The sequence below is a fragment of the Anser cygnoides genome, chromosome 10 (genome assembly GCF_040182565.1).
Source record: "Anser cygnoides isolate HZ-2024a breed goose chromosome 10, Taihu_goose_T2T_genome, whole genome shotgun sequence".
NCBI classification, from domain to species: Eukaryota; Metazoa; Chordata; class Aves; order Anseriformes; family Anatidae; genus Anser; species Anser cygnoides.
The window spans coordinates 7,427,936-7,452,219 of NC_089882.1; the positions used below are offsets into that span (position 1 = coordinate 7,427,936).

Genomic DNA, 24,284 nt, shown 5'->3' on the forward strand with positions numbered 1-24,284 from the left:
GATTTTCTAGAGCTTACAGCAATGACTCCAAGTCCTTTAAAGATGCTTGGGTGCCCAGCACCTTCTGAGACCCCAAGCCCTCCTATCAAGGCCACACAACTCCCTTCGATAGCTTATGACGCTTTTTGGGGAGCAGATCTGCCTCTCTCCATGTTCAGAAGGAAGAGACAGATAGATACGAATACATTGCCCCAGGACTGAAAAAAATACTCTTTAAAACATTGCTTTTTTGTTTGTGTTTTTTAAACACAAGATGCATTTCTGCTCACTTCAGCGTATTCGTTTTTGGATACATTGCATGTTCCAGTTTTTATTTTATTTATTTAAAGCATTCCAGCTTTGCTTGCTGAACAAGTTTACTACTTCCACTGGATGCCAGTAGCAGGTTTACTTTCAAGAGAGAGCCTACCTTCCACAGACTTTCTAGCAGCAATTTGTTTCCACATGTAGTAACTGTTGTGTAGGGCGTACAACTGGTCAACGGCTTTAAGACACCTCTGGGACATGAGTTGGTGGAAACAAAATACAATGTAAACAACACGATTAGAATGATGTGTGAAAACCAGTTTCTATCACTTGACTGTTAGCCTCCAGAGAAGCGAACAGTCTAGAAAGGCAGCTTCAACAGCAACTGAGAGCTTCCACAAGAAATAGATGCTCTTGGAAACCATAATGCCATCTGCTGAGAGATTATGATAGTGCAATGCAAGAAATGACACCCCTGAATGCGTTCTCCAGTGCTTACAGCATTTCATCTGCTAGCTTAATTACTGTAATATCGATGTTGAAAGGCATGCTGCTTCTGGTCATGTTCAAAAATAAAAAGAAACTGTTTAAATTGGATAAATTATCCAAGGGTTTTCAAAGAACTACCTGAGACATCACAGCCTACTGATAATCAGCAAGTCAAGGACACTAAATCACAGAGGTCCACAATTAAAACGTTGTTCCAGTATGCTGAAAGGATAAGAGTAGGATGTGGGACACCCAAATTATTCATTTGGCTGGGACATTCTAACTTTGCAAAAAACACTGGTAATTAAATAGCTCTTTTTGATTTATTATGTTTTTAAAGATACTCTATTTTGTGCTCCGTATCTTTACAAGCTTGAAAGTTTGTACATAATTCTAAGACAATTCAACTACAAAAATATATCACCAAGTCTCACAATAACAAATAGGTTAAATGTGAAACTGGCATCCAATGGAAGTGCCAGTGACAGCCTGCAGGACCGAGCTGTCACCCCAATATCCCACCAGCACTCTCCATGGAAATGTTCGGAGGCAGCAAGATATTTTTGTAGTTGGTAGCAGAACTGCTGTGAACTAAAGATTGGCAGGATAATGATTCCACAACGACCACCGGATGGATTATTTCATTTCCCAATCTGCCAAGCATCTAAAATCAGGCTGTTTTGCTGGGTCACAACAAAACTTACTGGAGCACAAGTGCCAAGAAGAAGAACCAGCCATGGGGATGCAGAGGGGATGCATGCATGACGAGCCAGGAGGATGTTTTTCCTTATTTGCACTAAAGCAAGTCTGCCCCTGAAGGTACTGATGAATTACAAGAGGTTCAGAAAGCCTTCTGAAGGATTCAAGATCAGACAAGCCCCAGATTCAAGATCTAAGCAGAATGCTAGCACAGTCTACTTTTCCTCTAGCCCACAAGTTTCAGGAGTGTTGCAATCTGAGCCTGTCGTTAATTATTAAAAGGAAGATTTACAGTAATAATAATTTAATTCTCTAAGTCAGACAGACAGAACTAACCAGATCCACCGGCTAGCAATTGATGATGTAAGAAATCCTAAGTGGATGCTGCCACACAGAATTGTTCTTCAGAGAAGTAAAAGACAGCAGCCTAGTGATCCAATTCTAGCTTGACCCTCTCATTTCATTTCTGAGGAATGCCTCTTCTATGTGTAAAGAAATGAAAAAAAAAAAAGATTTTTCTGTAATATTTTTAACTGAAGAATGCTGCATGAATATCTTCCTAAGGAAACACAAAGCAGATGTGTTCCATCCTCAGTTCAGGGACGATTTCCACTGCAAGCAGTACAGAGGTGCATTGCTAAAATGGACCCGTTTGGTCAAAGAACAAGACACGAAGCTGGCACCTATCTCTGAGGGATAAAGAGTTAAAACAGCTACCCATCTCCTCAGCTGACCCACTACTACTGTGAGGGCAGTGTTCAGCTGAATTCCATCAGGCCACGCTGTCTTAACACAACCTGACATGTTCCTCTTCAAGATCTTTGAATTTTTTTCTCCTCTCTGCTTTTCAGCAGCATACGCTAGAAAATAAATACACCCCAAAAGCCAAATGGTAATCCAAGCACAAAATAATATTTAATTATATAGTAGGGGGTGGTGGGGAGACTGAGTAATTTATTTCATTTTTTTTTTTTAAAGTAAAAGACTCACCAGGCCCTTCGCAGACAACACAATACTGGTTTTTGTTTCAAGTTCATAACTTGGCTCTTAAAGTAGTTGATAATGAACCAGCAGGCATTATTTTAAATCAACCAGTTTTATTAAATGAGCCAGAAAGGAAAGAGGCAGGGCTAATTACCAGCATTCCTTGATGAATTACCTAGCGGTGTGTGGTAAATCTCTGGGCGTCTTTGTCTTTATCCCCAAATTTATCCCTTACTTATTTCTCAAGAGGTTAAAGGACATGGGGCTAATTAAGGCACCAATCCAATGACAGACAGAATCATTCAAGGTAAGGCTGGTTTTTACTCTTTCAAGCTTTTGCATCTCTGCCTGGTACTTCTTAATCTAATTTCTTTTTTTTTTTTTTTTTCCCCTTAATATAACTGCTGGGGAGGGGGAGGAAAAGCGCTAATCTTGTCACGGTCAGGCAGGTTGAAATTGCCATGCAGTGCTGGGCAAAACGCTGCATATTTGTAATTTAGCCAATAAGAAATTCCTTAAGCCTCTCCTGAATGGCAGGAATGTCTCTAGCTTGTCACTTTGAATTCATTCACTACACAGGTTCAGCCCCTCGGAGAATAATGCTGCCAAACTAGCCGAAGAACTGAAATATTTGCGAGCGTACATAATGCCTGAAGATTACTTTAAGCAGATCTGAGTTTTCACATTTCAACATTTAACGTCTGTCAAAGCCGTCGACAGAGGCCTCCCCAGACCTCCACATGACTCCCCCCAGCCTTCAGCGCCGTGGGGGGCTCCGGGCTCTGCTTGCTGCCCAGGGAGCTGTGGAGGCAACCAGCACAACCACAGTGACCAGCACTGACCCCTTCCGTCTCCTTGGCTCAACCAGTAAAGGGTGGTAAGGTGGTTTTATTTTAAACTGACTTGGGCTGAGACAGGGTTTGATACAACCTAGGCAACACACACACTGACACCCACAGGAAAAGGAGATTTGGGATGAAGGGTGAAGGCAGGGTTTGCACTAGCAGTCAAGCAGTCAGACACTTGTACACAGAAGTACGTTGCCCCCTTGAATTCCACGCATGTTTAACATCCAATAACCTCTGCGTTGAGCAAGAGTTTACATTTTACCTCTAGTACTCACCACAGATGTTAGAGCCAGTTCTCATTCTGGAGAAGCTTACAACCCACAAAGCAAGCAAAAGATTGAAGGCCCGAGAGATATCTTACTTACGTGAAGGCTTAAGACAGGCTTTAGAGGTTCTGTGGTTAAAAGCAAGTTTTTCTTTCTGAAGAACGTGCTGTGGGCTGAAGTTACACTCACCGACTCTGTTGTGTTGTATCTGCAGTTCGGCAAGACCTGGTCTGGCAAATCACTTCTCCGAGTTACAAATACGTGCCAGGCTTGCTTAACATACTGGCACACACCGCTATCTGCTATTGTCAGGTTCGATTAACTTAACTTTTGATCAGATAAGCATTTCCACAAACACACATTTACTGTAGCAGATGCTACCACACGTTTATCTTGACATCCCATTGTTCCTGTTCTACAGGACTGTAGGACAGATAGATTGATCTCCCATACAATGAAGTCTCATGGTAATTATTACACCAGGAATACTATTTCTAACTGCACAGCCTTCCCTGGTAAGCAGAAGGACTACATTAACATCACAGGTCGCTCTTCGTAACAGGGCACGCTGGAAAAGGTCTGGGAAGAGGCATTTTTTGATACTTGTCCATAGCCATTAACATCACTCAGAAGGCATGCTTGGCATTTCAAAAGAAATACAGGGTATCTGATGCAAAGAGCTTATCGTGGTGGCGCATTTAAAACCTGAATGAACAATGACACGAGGGTTAAAGCAAGAGGCCAGCCGGGCCTCCCGCATTGTCCCAGACAGCCCGGCTGCGCCGCTGCGCTTCTGTTGACTCTGGAAAAGCTGCTGGAAGGAGAAAGATAAGCGTGAGCTACAGCAGTGCCAGGGGGGGCAGTAAGGTGGGTGAATGGACCCACTCTGGCATCAGTAGTGATCAGCCTGCAACGCTGCCGTGAGATGGGCAAAGAATAACAAAGCAAGAGCGGAAATGCAGTAAACACCGGTTGGTTGTAGACTTTGAAAAGGAGGTATTGCAGCTCGTTTGGGACCCCAGGCAGAAGAAAACCTGGGATGGATGTCTGCTGCCCACTGGTGACGTTTTCAATCCTGCCTGACCTGGTAATGCTGTCAAAGGAATTACTTTGCAGTTCTGCAGGCCGAGGATGCTCCCAGACATAAGGGTCAGCACACATACTAGGACTACAGGTGTAAAAACGATTTTGTGATATCAAGAAGGAAGACATTAACAGATGAAGCTTGAGACCCACTATGGGAAAACTTTTTAACAGACCAGCTTCCCTACAAACCTAGGGTGGATTCTCTCAATTTCTAATAGCCAAGGGTTTCGTCCCCTGTAACAAACTGAGCTCCACAAGGACTAACAGCAGCACTGTTCTGCGGATGGACGGCCTGGGAGCAGGACTAGCTTCTCATCACCTCTCACAGGTGACAGGCAGAGACCTGATGCCCAACCTCCTCCAGCACCAGGCTGACCCCACTTACAGAACTGCGGGGATCTGTTCGCAGAGGTCTGCCCTGCAACACCCAGCACTGAGAGCTGCAGAGGTGCTTCTGCTCCAGCAGGAAAGGAATCCTGCCGGACAGGAGGATAAACAACAACGACAGGAACAACTTCTTGCTATCAAGGACACAAAGCTATAATACACCTGTATGGAAGAAACTATTTTATAAAGAAAACCATTGAAGATATTTTAAGAAGAATTCTGTACAAAAGAAGTTAATTCCTTAAATAAAAAGTATCGACTGACTGTGTACATCAGGCTCCTGATCGAACGCTAACAGGGCTTGGGACCCTTCCAACAATCAACACATTTTAAGTTACTTTCTCCTATTTCCAAGACAGAGCCAGAAGTCGAAGCAGAGCAGAAGCAAAGAACCTCCTGTGACACCTCCACGTAGCATTAGACCTAACCAGCAGCAGGAGACGGATGAGAAGATGCTTAAAGAGAAACTAGCCCGTATGTCTGTGAAATTTAACATCAGTGGAGCAAAATGACAACTGAAACCCCTAACAAACTGTCCTGCTATTAGATGAGAAGAGATACTGCTTGATAGGTATTAGCCCCGTTCCTAGTCCATCACAAAATTAGGCTTCACTAAGCAACACTACATTTTAATTCCAACAGGTCACTTCCTACCTTGTCAAGCTACATTACTTGACACAGAAATGATGCAATAAGAAGTCATTACTCAAGAAAATAAAATCCTATTTATTCATATACCCTTGAATGTAATGGCCACATTATGTAACTTGGAAATTCCTACGCAATGTGACATGGATTAGTATGTATTACTCTTTCTTTCTGTACCGTTTCTAAATGACAATTTAAACATCTTTAAAACAAATACAAAATGAAAACTCATCAACAGTTTCAGCTTCTTTTTAAACTAGTCATTCCAAACTACCGTCCTCAGACACTCAACTACTATTCCCCTAATATCGTGAGATATGGGACACAGCAAGCCACACAGTGTAATTACATAATTCAAAGAGTGAACAAAATCAACACGTTGCTTTTCTTCTCTCTCTTTTTCTAATGTGATTTTAAATTCTATAAAAATCATCAAAACTAACAACAAAGCAGCTGCCACTTTTGGCCTTATTTGTGTAGTAACGTTCAAAAAGCTTTTTTAAAGAAAATTGCCTTCCAAATTAACATTTCTCAAAGTGTAAAAATCCCCTTTTTGTCCATCTCATTCTTTAAGGTCACTAAATCCAGACCATCTGGATAATAAAGTTACCACGTGTAGTTCCCTATTCACCTAATTAAAACTTCTGTACAGCTCGTATGGATAATTTGTCTACAGCTAAAAGCAACTGAAGTGTAAAAAGCAGCTCCAGGGAAATGATGTCACTAGAACCAGGTTACTGCTGCCAGAGCTGGCTGTCAGCCTATCGGCACCAGGAAGATCCCAATTTACTGTTAAACACATCTTTTGAGCCAAGCAACCTATTTCATCATCATCATCATCATAAATCATATGAACTTTCCAGTAAAATCCTATTCGCACTGAAACATCAGTAGGAAATGTTTTAATGTTTAAAATAAATTACAAAACATGACTTCGAGCCTGGTATTTAGCACTTTTTTTTTTTTTGTACAGAGTTGGTCCAGTCTGGTATCAGTAAGGAAAAAAGCAAGAATCTTTAGCTGCTTCCACTAAAAACATAAGCAGCAAAAGTGAGCAAACCAGTCTCTCTTCTCTCAAGCCCAGCAAGAGACCAAGAGGACTTGGTTTTGCTAATTTTGGCTGTTACTTATGTAAAGGTAGATAACGAGGAGTCAGACGGCGTTTTGCGTGTTTCCGCAGCCATTACCTACAACACACGACTCTCTGTTGCCAAAAAGCCTTGCTGCTAGGTGTTACTTTTAATTTACAAGCCAGGTAAGGATGCACTCACATAGTTTTTCGCTCTATGGGGTCAAGCATGCTGCCCAGGAATGGGGACAGATGCTTCCTCTGTGATCCCAAAGGACAAGGATTCACGCTGGAGTCCTTCACATGAATTTAACAAATTCAGGGTGGACAAGCATTAAGACAAAATAGCTTTTCCCAATTAATTTTAGACTCCTCAGTATACACACTCGCACACACGCTCAAAGTGTATTGTACACACGTTTCCTTTAAAAAATAAACATGTAACTCAAAATTCAAACGCCTTCTTTTTGCTCTGAGATCTACGCTGTAGACCACACGAGTATATTCTAGTATCCCCATCAAGTATTAATTTTGGCACTGTCAACACACTACCGTAATGCAGGTTCAATAAATAAAAGGACCCTACATTTCCCCCATAAAACAGTCATGCTGAGACTGTCTTGAAATACTGCATCTGCAAGCCTATTTTAAGGCTAAATCTTGGAATACACATCATCGATATAGAGCAGTGATGGGCAAAGTACAAGAATGCATTGTAAGCAAGTTCAATTAACTTATCTGGTAAAAAAATGCTTACCAACTGAAAGCAATTACCAAATATCCAACTGCAATAAAAAGATCTAGCACTAACGCAGAGCAAATAAGTAACTTTTCAGAAAGCTAACAAAAATTTTACTGTCATATTTTTACATCACTTTTTACATTCTTTTACTAACACATTTTCACATTGTTTTACTCTATGTAGACTTACCCTGTGCATGAAATTCTCTTTTCTTCTAGTTGAACAAGTTTTTCCCCGAGTAATTAGCAAGCTACATCCTACAAGCAAGCAAGCTACTTTGACAGAGAGATACTAACAAGCTCCTACAGTTTCCAGTAAGACAAGGAATCCAAAGCTACTAATAGCAAACAAGTCATTTAAGCAAAAAAGGATTACAAAGGCTTGTTGCAAGAGCCTGGAAACTCACCCATATTTCAGATTAAGGCTTTCTGAGGAGCTCTTTTGTAATGAGTTTTGACTCAAATTTTTTAAAATATGTATTTTTTAAATGAAATATTGATTTAAATATGTATTAATAATATCTTCTTTGGAAAAAACACTAAGTGCCAGAAAGACTGGACAATGATTTCCAATGGGAAAACTAGAGAAACTGTAGTTTTATAACAAAACCTCCCTCGAGATCTCAAAGTGTAAAGAAAAAAAAAAATCACAAACTAAGAAGGATTTCTACTCTTCGGTACCAGGACACCAAAGTAAGCTGCGAATCAAGCCACAGCACAGCTTACTTGCAAGACTTTGTTTCCGAAAGTACCTGTCACCCCATCCCTAGGGCACATAAAGTCCACTTCAATGAGAGCTACGACACGGAGCGGTGGAGCCGCCGACGTACCTTGAGGACCTCCATGGGTACCTGCGTGGCGGGGGGCAGGCTGGCGGGGACGCTGACGTTGATGGCAGGTGTCTGGCTGACGGGAACTCTCTGCTGCATGAACTGGGCTGCTTGCTGCTTCTGCTGCTGCTCCCGACGCTCCTGCTCCTGCATCTGCTCACGCATGAGCTGCTGCCGTAGCAGGATTCGTGAGGTCATGCTGGAGGAGCTTAAGGGAGGCTTGGAAGCGCCAGGATGCTCGGAATTGCTGTGGGAAGACCAGAGAGAGACAGCTCAGCTTCTACCAGCGCCTTCATCGCTCAGGGTTTGCAGAATTGTTCTGGGGCACGGAGCAGAATCCGCGAGGATACGCGGCACCACACAACGGCGAGCTCGGAGCCGACCCACCGCAGGCACTTAGCGGTGCGTTAGGCTGCCTTAACTTCGCAGCAACTACACATTTCCAAATGCCAATATCCAGCTGTAAAAAGTGATTTACTACTCTTACAGCAACCATCCATGAGAAAAACAAATGCTTTTATAGGTAGCAGCAGGCACTCATATCCCTTTTTTTTTTTTTTTTAATAAGTATGGAAAGGATGAATCATGTCTAATGATAGGTATAGGTAATACGCCAGCTCTAATCACCTACCTCAAAATAAATAAAGAAATTCTACCTCTTCCATAAAAGCACAATAAAGTACAGTTATTTTCTGCAGAATACTACCTGGGGGTTGGATTTGCTGATGGTGACATTCTTCACAGCTAGAAACCCGACCCCAAAAGCAGCAGCTCCCACCTGAGGCCTACCAGCATCTCCTGGGTGCGGCGAGATGCAGGAGCAGGCAGCACAAACAGTCACGGCTTTCTTTCAGTCACCCTTACCAAAGCCTGTTGTGCTGCCCAGGCAAACACACTACGCACCTTCACCTGCTAAGAGCCCTCGACAGACCGAACATCCCAGCGGGTAAGGCGGGACAAACCCAGGAGTTTGCCATAAACCGCAAAGACGCCTCCTGAAAGACCCCATCACTTTGTTCGCCCCCAGGAGTAAAACTCCATTTACAAGACATTTCTGTTGCGTCCTTAAGATGGAGCAATTAAGGGAGGTAAATACCAAGCTACACATCCTTGGAAGGAAGGAAGTTAGCAGCGGCTAGGAACCCATGACTCCGTGCATCCACATGAGAAGGCGCCACAGCGCGTGTAAATGACGGCACTTGGTTTCTAATCCTAACTGAGGACGGACACCCAGTGCACACCGGGCTGGAGGGGAACACGGGATGCCTGGGGAAGCCGGCAGCAGCTGTCCCACTCCAGGAGCGAGCTGCCTGTGAGCCCCTTGCCTCTGCTCCCCGCGTCTCAGTGCGGTGCTGGGCAGCTCGCGAGCCAGCATCAGCCCCTGGAGGCTGCGGGCATCGAGAGCCCCGTCTGCTTGGGCACGCTTAGAAGCCTGTGAGATTTGTTTAGGACCAACGTCGTGTTCATAGGGGAAATGAAAAAGGAGAGCCCACGCTTACTTGCACAAGAGATCAAGAGAGCTCGCCTTCTGGGGGCAGGGAAGGAGCGCTGGGAGGAGACAGCCTTGCTATTTAAGACCTGTCAGGTTGAAACACTCACAGAGACACTGATCCTTTTGATAAAACAAGAGAAAACCTTTGTGGTGAAACTAATGCAGCTGCGGAATAATCGCACTAATTAGCTGCTCAAGACAAGTCACTGACTGTGATACTCGTAAAAACACCACCCTCCCAATTAACGGCGGAGCATTCTCACATCTCAGCCCAGCAGCCCGTTTCCTGGCCGCAGCCGCGTTTGAACGCACATCTGAACCACTCACAAAGTCTCCCTCCAGTTTGGAAACGTGCATTTGTACAGCTAGGATAGTTACAGGTCTCCAGAAAGGTCTCCAAACCTTTTTGATCGTGTACCCCCAACCACTAAAAAAAAAAAAATACTGAGCACACACCCCCAATAGAGAGAAGAGCAGAGAACAGCACCTTCTCTGCTACTGCATGGCCAACAGGAAAGAATGGCATGACAAGTGGGAAGGAGCCCTGCGGATTTGCTTACTTGCCCTTTCCTCATCCCAGCTCACGCTGCCCAGAAACGCTGAGAGAGCCGACGTTCCTCCAGCACTACGTTGAATCAAACTTTCTTGCTCTTCTGGGCTACACAGGTGTTTTAGGATGCTCTCAGCAGCGAAGGCACCCAAGCCCTGAATGAAGGAATCACTGGGAACAACGTGCCGTCAAACCGTAGCTATTGCCAGCGACGCATCTGAGTTTAAATAATGCCTGGATCTGCCAGAAACACAGCCTGGAGGCTGCTACACAATACCTGCCTGCCTGCCAAGACGCTCATTTCACAAGCGCTGCAAGTGGAACTGGACGAACAAAACCGCTCCCAACACTCAGCTGTCCTGTGGTTGTCACCTGGGGACCAGGAAGCTCTCAGCGCACGCAGGGCCATCTTTCCACTTCAGGGCTGAAGCGGCACTTCTTCCGTTCGCTGTCACTCACCGAGAGCAGCGCAGATGAAACGTGGAAGCAGAAAACCGTCTGAAAGCTCCCCTTTGGTATTTCATTCTCTAAGGCTGTCCCTCACACCTCCCAGCCTCCATGCCCTGCTCCAGCCGCACACCACACTGCGCAACGCTCCGAGACGGAACGGAGGGTGCTCTGGGCATCATCACCACGTACCCTCCCGAAAGCAAATAGAAGAAACTGTATCAGAAACTCACTTTTACATTAAAAAAAAAAAATTAAACGCTTAGTCAAGAGTGTACTGCAAAGTTGCACTTTGAAAGCTGCCTGACCTTTAAGCGCTGCGCAGGGTGAGACACCGCAGCGCGGTGCGGAGCCCGGGCACGTGGACGCTGAGCTCTCATACGAGGCCTGACTCACCCAGGCATTGCGCAGTCAGATCCAGAACCCACACATGCAACCGATACGCGATGCGACTGAGATACTTCCTGCAAACATGGTTATGGATATCATTTAATTGCAATAAATGAAACCGACTCATCCTCTTAATTGGCAGATGATTAAACCAGTTATCCATTAGCAGTCTAATAAACACAGTGTAATACAGACAGAGTTATTAGTTATGAATGTCATATGCCAATTCAATTAATCATTAAGTGATAGCATTCTATTAAATAAATTTAAATTACATATCCTTTGTTCAGATGCCTGGGAAACGTTAGTTACCGTATGCACACACTGTAATGCCGATGGCTGTTACATAATACAAAACAACTGGTCAGATTAAAACCAAGTTTTATTTCGTTGCTATCAACTCAAGTGATTACAGACCCCATACGGTTTGGAATCATCCTACCTGCCTAGATGGGTACCAGTGATTTGATTTGTGTCTCCTCGGACAAAAAGCCAAACTAGTCAAAAGTTAATCAATTGTTTTCGATTCCTACAAACTGATTAAATGTGTTCTCCAGTACACATGCATTACTTGTCTTGTTTGCACACATTATTTTGCATTATCCACATATTTGTTAAAAAACCCAGTTCCAAATTATTATTTTTAATTCCAACATTACGTTTATTAGACAAATTACAAGTTAAAAGCACGGACCAACTACTCAAACCCAAAGCTCTTCCAAACAGTTCTTCATTTAAAAACACACACAAAACAAACAAACCAACCACCTGTTTGTCCATCACTCTCTTGTTCTCTGGCAACAGCCATGGGATACTTGGCTTCAGACAGGATCTGACAAATGCCTACCTGAAACGTTTCAGATAGGTATGTGCGCAGCTGACCTACGTGTCAGAGGGTGACGCTCTGCAGAAGACATTCTGAAGACACCATCAAGAAACACGTCCAGGAGATCTGACATTTTGGTAATGACTTCTCATTTCTGGTTCTGTGAATAGCCCAACAGCCTGTGCCCCACATTTGCCTGCTGCACATGGAAGTTGTAGCTAAAACAATACTCATCTTTTCCACACCCTGTGCAATTTTACCCAGCAAAGAGGCTTTTCAGGGCTTTTTCATTTATTCTGGTTTGTCTGAACTAGAATTTGATTGAGTTTAGCATTAAAAAAAGATTTAGCAAAAGGTTTAGGGGAGGGAGTCCCTGTCAGTATGGTATGAAGCCACTGGTTTTGGCTGATATGCCAGAAGGCAGAGACTGTGCCTGATACAGAATAGCACCAGCCTGGAGAGCTCGTTCTGGCTCTGCCCTTCAGACCCCCCCCCCCCCCCCCCCACAGCCCCAGGTTCCTTGGACACAGGTGAACAAGAATCAAATAAAATACATCCAAAAAAAAAAAAAGCCTCTCAGTTAGCCATCAGTCCTTTTACTTACAAGGTCTCCAGCCACTCCACACGTAGTCTTGCCTAGAGGGGAGTGCAGTAGCAGCACAGATTTCACAAGACTTGAAAGTGGAATGAAAAAAAAAAAAACAACAAGCTTTCAAAAAACACTTGCTTTGGCAAGACCTACTACTGCCCTGCTGTACGCAGAGCAATGGCACACAAGAGGGAGGTCATTGTTCTCTGTCCATGCCAACTGTTTAGCAGTGGGTTAGCCTGCAGAGAAATCAGCCAAGAGAAGCAGAAGTTGTAGTGCCTCCAGAAATCCATGGAGCTGCACCAGACCTTAGAGGTCTGAGGTAAGAAACGGGATTTAAATGCTTATATTTAACGCCTTACCCTTACTTCATTCATCATTATTTATGGAGAAAAGCAAGGCATCCACACTGAAGCATCTGATATTAGCATTAGAACATCACTCCTGATCTTGAAAGCAAGTAGATGAAAGGTTGCCAACAATTCAAACACCCGGCCTGACCTACAGAAGGCATTATCAAAAGAGACACCCGCACAACTCCCCTCCGATACTCCTCCTGCTCAATGAGCGCTATCGGTTCTCTCAAAACAACTTATTTGTAGAGATTCCAGTTGCAGTGTCTCTACCAAGCAGTAAAAACTCCAGACACGTTTTTATAAACGTTAGCAGCATCTAACCTGCCTGTCAGCATTGCTGTTTGCCACAGGGATGAGCAACAGAAAAGGGAAGGATACCAAAAGAGAAGACAAAAGAAAAGTAAATATAAGAGGGAGCTGATTACAACAAAAATAAAAAGTTTTCTCCCCTATCTTCAGCCATCGAGAGGGATTCTAGGTACAGGAAAACTACTCCAGCAATTTCCCAGCAGCACTCTGTACTTCATTCCTAAAATTTAATAATTGATTGTGGGTTACGGCGACACTCCGCTCAGCGAGCCAATTGGCTGGCACTGAACCGGGATATCAATGCTAAAAAAAATTGGCACCCCTTTATGTCCTTTGTTGTCAAGGACAGAGCAGTAAGGCCAGCAATTACATAAATGGTGCAGGACCTTTATCAGCCTCCACAGTAAGGCAAGGGCTGTTTCCTCTTTAATAAAGGTTTCTGCATTTGAAAGTTACACGTTCGAAGAGACGTGCTGCCTGCTGTGGCACCTGCTCCACCATCATCCAGGCAAACGTTTTCCCTCTCCCTCCAGTGCTCTCTTCCTCCGACGCACACAGTCAACGACATCCCCTACCCAGGAGCTAATGGCTGAGCTACAAACAGAATTGAGTTTAGCAGATACACCTGTCTTTAAATAGATAACAACCAGCACTCACAATGACAGACAATTTAATCCTCTACGATTTTTTCTTTTTAAGTAGCTGTACACGATTTAGAAGTTTTCCATTTTTCTTCCCGTCTTTAAAACACACCTTCACAAGCTGCTGAACATAATGCTTTTTGAACTTAATGAAAACCTCTCTCATGACCCAGGAGCACTCAGTAACTAATTATTAAGCTCCGGAGGTGGCTTTTGCATGAGCGTTGACTTAATAAAATGCCATAAGTTGATCTGCTTGAATGCCTGTTTACTTGGGGACACAGCTTTCAGTACAGCTTGGGAAGCTCGGCCACCACCGGACTAAGTAACAAGGTAAAAAGAAAGAGGTTCAGTATAAAAGCTGCAAAGGTCACATTTTACAATTCTTTACTACCGTTTCTGTTAAAGGGGAGATGAATAATTACAAACCTACACAACTTTCAAAGGCTTCTATATATACACTGGCTAAAATAATCACTGAAATGCACCAGATCTGTTTGTGTCGAAACCAAACCAAGAAATAGCAGGGGAAGGAGAAAGCTCTAGCGAAAGGGGGAGCCGCAAGAAGCTCCGTAAGGGACGAGCATCTTCCAGGTGCTCCCGGGGTGTGCACGCAGCGCTAAAGCACGCGGGTGCTGTCAGACACACGAACTGTTTGGCCTCGTTACCGTTACCTGTGGCGTTCTTATCCCACAACAATCCCCCATTAGCTCAAATGTTTGTGCTTGCCACGAACTTTCAGAAGACGATACGCATATATATTATTTAAAAACGACAAATAAACACGCAGAGGGAGGGCTTCGCGAGCCTTCCCCTCCTGCAAGGCAGGGGCAGGCAGCTCCCCAGCGCAGCACCTGGCTCCCAGACCACCACCTCCGTCCTGAGGCGCTCGCTCGAAGCGTCACTTACAGGCAGCAGCTGGCCAAGGAGCGCGGCATGGCCCTCTCAACTCTAACGGCCTCCATCTTTGCTCCCCCCCCTTTTGTCCAGGGGCTTTTGCAGAACGCCTGGGTGAAAGTCAGGCCGGGCCTGGCAGGGCCGTGTCTCTAGGGGTGGCTCCGGATAAGGCCCTGGCAACTCCAATCCCCGGGAGCAGCGTGGGCAGCGGTGCCCAGCGCCCGCCGGCACTGCAGACCTGTGCAATCCAGCACCTACCGCCGAGCAGGGGCTGGGGCCTCACAAGGCCTCACGGCAACCCCAAGGGGCTCCCAACGGTCCAGGCGGTCAGGGTTGGGATCTCGGCGCCCGGCTTGCTTCGTTGCACAAAGTACTGCTCGAGACTGCCCTGGGACAGGAATGGATACGACCTGACAGGGCTGCAGAAGGAAAAGCCCCGCATTGTGTTGTCCCTGAAGGGCCTGAGACCCGCTCGGCCTTCTCACGCCCCACCCCACCACAGGAGATATGCGCCGGTGTTGAAAGCACTCAGCCCATTCTTTAATTAAAAGGGGACTGATCAGGCCACTAATGCCATCAGAGGGGCGGACGGAGCTGTCTGTGGCAGTACAGCTTTCTCAGGATCTTTATCACCAAAAGGACGAAGGGAACAGACGGGTGCAAGACAACCTGCTTTCTGGGAGACAGATAACTCCTGCGCTTTCAAAGATCCCCTCAGTGAAACTCTGCGGAGGAATCACTGTGCACACACCTCGCAGTAACTGGACGTGTATCCGTAACTGCGTGGAGGCTGGGCACACTCGTTACCGCGTCCCAGCTCTGTTCAAACAGGGAGAATCCCTGCTCAGCAGAAGATCAGCGAGCAGGTGAGATACGTATGCACACAAATACCTCGAGCCTTCAAAAACATTCCACAAGGGGTTAAAGGAATTTAAAACTTAGCATTACTAAACCCTGGTTTCGTGCTCTTCCTCAAACTTACAAAGCCGTCACAAACTTAGTGAATATATTACAGGAGAAAAAAAAAAAAGAGCATGAGGCAAATTTGCCTTTTGCCTGATAGACTGAATAGTTGCCTTGTTAAGGACTTTTTGAGCCATTTCAGATGCCACTTTCCTGTTATCGGTACTTACCCCTCTAAAGAACTCTGCACACATTTGCAAAACATTCTACAACAGAAAGCCAGATAGCTAGAACAACCAAAAGGTGATAAAATAAAAAGCGAGGAGATAACGCTCCATTAATAACCTTTGTAGTTCTTGATTTTGTAATACAGAATTTACCTTCTTTTATCTGAGTAAATAGAGAAGATAACGCTGTCGCCAAGAGGGAAGATGAAGTACATCACCATGTGTTTTGACACTTTGTACCTACGTAGTCCCAAAATCTGACTTCACATCCCTTTCTCATTGTATCTTGATTTAGACAGTGACGTATCTATCACACTACGCAGTCAGCTCGCAAGTTTATTCATATAGGCAGCCAGCCCTGCAGAAAACAAGGCCCAAATGTGTTGTGCTCACAGCTTCTACCCCTCATTCATCTGCTCTGAAACTCGCCAAGCTAAAAAGCCACCATGCTTCTAAAGATTTGCAGGAACCCAGCCATTCCCAGTCTGAATCCCTCTGCTCATCCTTGATTTTCTGCTTACTGACTCCACTTGTCACAACGCTATTTAGTTCTTTCCAAAGAACACAAGGCAGCTCGAAATCTCATCTCACGCAGATGACATCCTCATTCTGGTATGCTCGGCAAACAGGATCTTAAGAAGCAAAAGAGAAAGTGTTTATGAAAGATTTGCTTTAAATGATTAAGAACCCCAAACAGTCATAATGAAAACCACAAAGTGAACTTTCAGTGCTCAATACGTGAAGCGTCTGTGTGATCAGTGTGTATGACTTGCTCATTACAGTGAATACGAAATACGAAGGAAAAAAACAACCCCTAACATGTTACTGAGAACTCTAAAATCATCTTGGACAGTTGTTATGCAAACTCTCACTTCAATTTGTAGCCACAGGGTTAGCTGGTCATTACAGGACCTGACCAGGGAGTATGTTTGGCAACTTCTCTTTCTAACAAAACTCTTGGCTGCATAAACTAATTCCTCAGCGTCCATGCATTTTAAACAAACTTCAGTTTTAGTCTTCAAGCATTACTTATAGTTCTTCTACATTTTTGGCTATTCGTAGAAGAATTACTGGAGCAAAATGATTATGTAACTGTAAAGGCTGAACTACTGAGGGGGAAAAAGCCTTTCATTCAGCAACAGTTGCTTCACTTACCATTTGGATATTTACACTGCAACTGCAATTTGCAATCGCAGGACAGATGTACCGCTCTTGCTGCGTTGGGTGTTCACAGCACAGACAGCAAGGTGGGAAAAGCTCCAGCTGTCCGTGTAAGAAAGCAGCAGCGATGTTTACAAACTTGCTAATTGAGGCCAAGCAAAATGACAGTCATTCGCTGGAAACATTGCCAAACTGCAAACAACTGCTGCAGAGATGGCCTTCAACTCCCCTGCTCAGGCCATTTAATACAACCAGCAAAATCCCTGCCTCGGAGTAACCTCAAACAAAGGCTCCTGGAGAAAGCAAATGCCAGCAGTCCATCGGCTAACACTGCAACGCTACCAGGGGACCCAGCAGCATCCTCAGTACAGCCACATCCAGCACACGGTTCCCTGCCCCACAGTGCCTCTCCTTCCCCTGCTACAGACTGGCTGAAAGTCTGCCTGGCAGAGCACCCCTCAGGCAGCAACCAGCAGGATAGGAACAAGGCAAGCCTGTCAGGCAGCTTCCCTGAGCAAGCTCCCAAACCCCAACCACTCCTGGCTCAGGGATTTCCCAAAATGGGAATGGTTTCTGCGTGCTTACAACCCTCAAGTGTGTGCCGTGGGTCATGTCAGCCTCACCTCCAGTTTTGTTCCGCAGCTGGCACAAGACGTGGAAGTGTGGACTACAGGACCTCTCCATCCGCTAGCAGCTGTAAATTCTATTTTAAGTTCATGACGTCTATAGAACTGTAGCCTTTAAATCAATACCACAGATTTTTGTGAATGGCTGGACTTCCGGGAAATTGGCATTTCCAGGGACTTTTCTAGCAATTCCGCCACCACCTACTTTAAAAAAAGTAAAATAAAATTCTGCACCTCCTTTCTAGTCAGAAACTGCTCATGAATTACAAGGAGAGCAGAAGAGGAAAACAACTACTTGCAGTTAGGTTAACATGTAAATGAGACAAATACCAAATCAAAAACATGATACAGAATAGATTAATTCAAAATAAGAACATGCAAGCAACGTTTATATTTTCTGATTTTACAAAGCGTGAAGATATACAGAAAAGATCCTCCTTATCTATTCGTAAGTCTTGAAAACCTCATAAATAGAGGCTGCTGATACACTGCCTTAATTTCATTTGGGGTCACCCTTCGGGTATGCATCTGTCTTATGTTGCACCTAAAATGCATCAGAAGGGACACCAGGACCAATTCTGTGCATGCAAATACATTCTTGAAAAGTAATCCAGCTGCTGCAGTTCTAGAGAAAGCCTGTACTAAACCCACTCAGCAGGCACCACGCTCTGCTGTTCCATGACAGCTGAGACACGCCGTCCGCGTAAGCTGCTCAGACAGACCCGTTCCATGAATACTACGTCCCACTTTTCAAAATGCATTACAGCTATTGATTTCTTTTTTGAAAAAAAGCTGCCAAGTCGAAGTTATACACAAGCCTTTCGTTAGACCTTCATCTCTTCCGCGCTGCCAGAAGCGGAGTGCTCGAACGGCTAGTTCCATTGACAGCTACAGCAATGTTTGTTGTGCAACTACTGCAAACTCCTGAATCACGTAAACAGGGGCAAGAGCCAGAAAATGCTTCACTGGACTTAAAAGTTCACATCTGCCTTAGTTACTAGGACAAAAAAAAATAACATAAAGGCAGCCACTTCGTTTATAACCAATAAATCATGCAAAGACTACGGTTAATCATGACTTCTTGCAACACAGCTTTCTTTAATCTGGTTTATTTAGCACTCATGACCTTGGCAAAGTACCTGCGGAAGCACCCACCGATGCTGTGGAGCAGCAACCCCCACCTTCTGTTATTTCAGGCCACCGCAGACAACTATACAACACTACATTAGTCAACCAGATTTACAAACTTGCAAAGTCACCTGGAAATGCTGTACAGCTCCAGACCTGCTGGAGCCCAGCAGCCGACCGAGCGCTGCTGTCCCTAAAAAGCCTCACGGTAACGGCTCTCAGCCCAGACCTGGTAGCAGCTGCACCGTTTTGCAAAACAAATGCTTGGCAAAGCTGCGGCTGCTGACAGCAAAATGACCCCCTCCAGTTCCTTTAACTTCTTGTTTCAGAGAGTTTAGTACTAGAAACCATCCCCTTACTTCAACTTTGTGGTTTGGATGAAAAGTTGACCTTCTCTTCACTCACCCGCCTTCTAGTCCTGATCCTTCTCGAGCATTAAGAACCCTTAACATGCCCAATATGCTCAAAACTATGACAAACAAGGGGAGGGAGGGGATACACAGGTGCTTGGGATCACAATTTCACAGAAGTCTCAAAAAGCCACCACTGCCAGCAAGGACAAGTTCTGCCAACTGGTACCAAGACGTCCTGGGACAGGAGGCATATTTTTGGATAAGGATGGGACACCATAGATAAATTAAGAAAAAGGAAAAAAGAAGTTTTCTTCACTATCTACAGAAGAAAATCTGCATTAGATCACAATAGCCTGTTTTGGCCATACAACCATTTGCTCAATTTAACTAAAAATTTAGTAGTTGCCCGATGCTGAGCTGCCAATCTGTGTCTAATACATGGGGGATATTTTTCCCATCCTTTAGTGGCTGCTGCAAAGTCACATTCAGGAACTACAACTGGTTTTCCAAGTACTTGGGGAAAAATATTTATCTATTTTTAGCAACCTCCAGAACAAACAAGATGATTTGTTGTTCTTGTTTTGTCTTTAAGAGCAGACAATAATGCAAGTAAGAACGGACAAGACATTTTATCTAAAGCTTACTGCAGTTTAAGATTGCACACATCAGGAAGAATCAAAATATATTTAGATTAAAAGCATTACCTTTATATATCGTTATGCTTCCATATCTCTTCTCGTTGTCTTTGCAGAGTTATAACCTGGCTGTACAAATCCTAATCTTAATAGAAGTACACATATTTGGTTTTGCCTAGAATTGATTATAGGCTACTTAAAATGTTAATAAATCTAATATTAACCTCTTCACATGCTGGCATATATAAACGTGCTCACAGAAAATGGCTATCAGCTTGCAGAATGCCAAAGTTATTCGATTAACACTTGCACCATTTAAGTGTTTCCAATGCTATTTGCAAGTTACCGAAACCCACAAAATCCCTGCCTGGACTATGGAAAGCCATCTCCTGCAGGGTTTCTTCTTTTCCTAGCTCCCAGCCACCTCACTTCATACACTAGATGGAGCTTTGTCCCCTGCTTCCCCCAGCCTGCCGGCTGACGCCTCACTACTCGCAGTATGGATAAAAAAGAGCAAAGAGGCAGAGGGCGAAACACCCACGTCACCCCAAGTAAACAAAGCGCGGGCAACTGCTTCGGGAACACCGGGATACCAAGCGGGTGTCTGGGCTCTAACAGCACCCTCCCAGGTCCTGCCCTCCCCTCCCCACTTTGGGCACTGGTTTGTCATTTTTCAGAAAACAGGTATTTCAGCAACTGCAAGCCCCAAACCGTGCGGCAGCTTCTACCAGTCTGCACCGTGGCCACGAGGCACTACCTTGAGTTCACGCCAGAACATTAAAATTACCTTGTTTCTTCTCCCCTATAAAGAGGCAGCATTAACTCATTACCAGATTACACGCCTGGGTTGCTCACTGGCTTTCGTGGATCTCCCTTTATACTCCCACTTACTTTCTTTCAACATTAGCTTTTCAATCCAGTAACCTCAATTGTCTGCACCGAATGCCTCTGCTGAGGCTGTGGACCTGGATCCACTGACACTTCTGGGAAACATCGCCGATCAAAGTAAAATTCCCCCTGACTTACAACTGATGCATTCGGTCTTTATTGTTTCAGAAAATAGTTCAGGAGAAACAGCTCATCCCGTGCAAACCACACTGACATGTTTCGAATAGGAAAGAACAGCAGAACAAAGCTGGCCTGACTTCTGGTGAGCTGCCAAGGCTCCATTAGGATTTTTCAAAGCACAACATGTTGTGGTCCTTCGTTAGGATTTCAGTGAGGAATTTATAAACTCATACAATCGTGGAATGGTTTCGACTGGGAGGGACCTTAAAGGTCACCCAGTTCCACCCCCTGCCGTGGGCAGGGACGCCTCCCACCAGCCCAGGCTGCCCCCCAGCCCCATCCAGCCTGGCCTTGGGCACTGCCAACACCACATCCACACATGCCAACAACATCCACAGCTCCTCTGGGCAACCTGTTCCTGAGCCTCACCACCCTCCGAGTAAAGAATTTCTTCCTAATATCTAATCTAAACCTACCCTCTTTTATTTAAAGCCATTCCCCTTGCCCTATCACCACACCCCCTGACAAGGAGACCCTCCCCAGCTGTCCTGTAGCCCCCTTTAGGTACTGGAGGGCCGCTATAAGGTCTCCCCAGAGCCTTCTCTTCTCCAGGTTGAAGGACTCCAGCTCCAGCCCAGGTGAATAAACCATTCCTAATGTCCTAAAGGCCAGCACTGTAACGCAAGTGTAAGCAGCAGCAGTTTCAGGCTGAACCAGACAAGGTCATACCAAAGAGGACAGAGAAACATTGGTGCCAGTGGTACAGGACAGCTGTGTTAGGATCCTGTGGGCAAAGGCTCATGCCTGGGCACCTGTGCTCAAGAATATGGAACTGAAATTGAAGCGATGAGAGACACAGAGCCCACTTCAGAGCGGGAAGCTAAAGAAAAGTTTGGCTTTTTAATCTCACAAAATGGAGGTTGACAGGGATGAGTGTTGCTGTCTATAAATATCGCGGAGAAACAAACACCCAGAAAAGAACAACCTTGGCATTTCACCAAGTGATATAAACCAGCTATGAGTAAGATTAAATTAGTACCAACAGTTATATTCTGAGAAGTCCAGTCCCCAAACAGTTTCCAGCTGGAGGACTGGCAAAGGAACAACGTGCATCTTTTCAAAGCCCCGCTGCCTAATCGAAGCAGGTCACTGCAGAGCGAAGCAGCCGGTCATGAACTAAGGGCCACAAAAGATGCCCTCCAGCCAAGGACTCCAACTGGACAGGCACAGGACAACGCAAACTAAACTCTTTGGCAGAGCAGTAGTGCTGGAATCTAGTGCTGTATTAAACCATTCTCCTTACATTTACCAGTATGGCGAAACGCTGCCCTTCTGGAAGGTGAGCATGACAACACGAGAAGGTTTCTTACCAGATCCTACCAAAATAAAGATGCTCCTCTAGAGCTACCGGCACGTTCAGACCTTAATGAAATACTCCCCTTATCCTCTGGCTTGCTGGACCAGCTGGAAAGCAAGTGTCAGCAGCGCTTGTGCTGCAATTTCTTGGAACCGCCTCTCGCCCCCACCTTTGGGAGCGTTGTTGCCCAGATCCTCTCCTCCGTTAGCCCAGCTGAGTGAGCCAGAGTTCAGAAGTGTTGAACTGGAGCAGTAAATAATACCTCAAAAATGCGACCCCTCCTTTTTGTCTAATGTGGAAATAACTGGAGCGCCTATGTCACTGCTTTGCAAATCAGTGCCTGCAGTTAGCTGACTCCACCTTTCGGCGCTGGCTCGTACGCTGTTCCCCAGATTTCTGTACCGAACCACGCAGAGACCAAGGGGGGGGGGAAATGCTTCCTTAACTTGGCACAGCTGCACGTTCAAATGGAGTAAGCCAAAGGACAAGACTAACTTCAAGTACTCACATTAGCAAGAAGTCTGAAAACGGGCTCCTAATAATGGTCAATTTTAATCACACAAAGATTCCTCAAAGCCGGTATTCCTTAAATATGCAAAAACTGCCAGCAAGCGGTGCAAGTAGCTGACATACCAGTGCAAAAAGAAAGCTAGAGTTAGAAAAGTGTGGGAGCAGGTGATGAAAATGAGAAGCTGTTATTCATTAACGTTGGAACGATTCTGCCTCAGCCCCGATTTTCTCCCTGTCAACCACACCACATTACTCAGTTCAACTGGCCTGCCGAGTCAGCTTCAGAAAGCTTTCCCTAAAACAAATGTTCACGTAGGTCGCAGGTTTTTGGCAAAGATTTGCTTCTTTATTCAGAAAATAAAGAAAACAAACAGTAAAAGCACACCGACCATACTTCCTTCTCCTGGAAGGCCTCCCCAGGTTCCCACACAACGCCTTCCTGACCAGGCCGGGGGCGCCTCTAGCAGCCCAGGCTGCACAGCCAAAACCAGTCAGTCACTTGAAATACATACATATTTTTTCCAAGTCAAGATGTTTATGACATGCGTATAACTCACAGCAGATTTTGAACTCTCAGTCCCTCCTAGGAAGTTTGCTTTGCAAGGAGAACTAACTCTGTTTTGCCCTCAGGCCCTACCACCACCCCTACGTTCACCCATCACTTTCTGCTGTCCCAGAGCTCTGACGCTTCAAGAGGTTCACCTGCCCTTCCTATCCCAGGGAAAAAAAACAATAACCCAAAGATTTGGGGACCCCATCCCCACAGCACAAATCCAGAAATAACATATTCTGCAGCAAGAGCACGTGGAGCAGACAGAAGGCATGCAGAGAAGGAGCATTAATCCAGAGCAGATCTAGCGGGACACCTTTCAAAGACAAGACAGCAGCTGAAGGGTCCAACACCCACACATCCTCAGACAAATCTGCCATCAGCCATGATGCCTTTCAACACATCAATTTTGAGCAGAGCCTCTTAAGGGACTTCCTTAGGAACACACAGCCCGGGCAGTAAAGATGAGAGTTGAAACTACATCTCTAAATCCCACTACCATCCATCCATCCATCCCCTGCAGCCAACAGCCATGTGTCTTTAACCATCCTATGTAGCACTGACAAGCAGCACGTTATGTAACTGAAGGTAAACCTGCCAGATTCTTGCAACACCCACTCACAAGTTCAGCAGAAGAATCCTTTCAGTCCATTACACCAGCACAAAACCCCAAACCCTTGGCATCTCGTTCGCGTTCAACGTGCTGGGCTTCTCATCCAGAATTTCCAGTGAAGTTCAGAAGTGGAGCAGAATGAACACCTTCACTGGCCACGTTATTTCCAGTCTGGGAACAACGAGCTTCAGCCTCCAGTGCCCTTTTAATATAGTCTAATTTATTCTGGAGGGAAAAAAAAAAAAGCAGCATACAAAACCCAAGCATGCAACCTGAAAAACATCCTCCTGTCTAGCCGAGCAAGCACTTTTTAAAGACGCTTACCTTAGTTCATGCTGCTAAAATTGTTTTTTAAAAATATTTGGGAGAAAGCAGAAAGGATTCTACAAAATGCACAACGTTAAGATGGAAATGTTATGTTGC

The 24,284-nt window shown here is 45.0% G+C and overlaps 1 protein-coding gene across 8 annotated transcripts in view; it reads right to left on the minus strand.

Annotated features, from left to right (window-relative positions):
• Positions 1-24,284, minus strand: part of MITF (melanocyte inducing transcription factor) — a 100,150-nt gene that overhangs the window by 33,557 nt on the left and 42,309 nt on the right. For 6 of the 8 annotated variants that reach the window (XM_048070431.2, XM_048070448.2, XM_048070437.2 and 3 more), the window contains exon 2: positions 8,294-8,540. In XM_048070431.2, coding sequence (XP_047926388.1) covers positions 8,294-8,540 — 247 coding nt within the window. Of the gene's footprint in view, positions 1-8,293; positions 8,541-14,802; positions 15,276-24,284 lie in introns of those variants that run through there. The other 2 variants (XM_013180277.3, XM_013180278.3) reach the window with 2 other exon arrangements.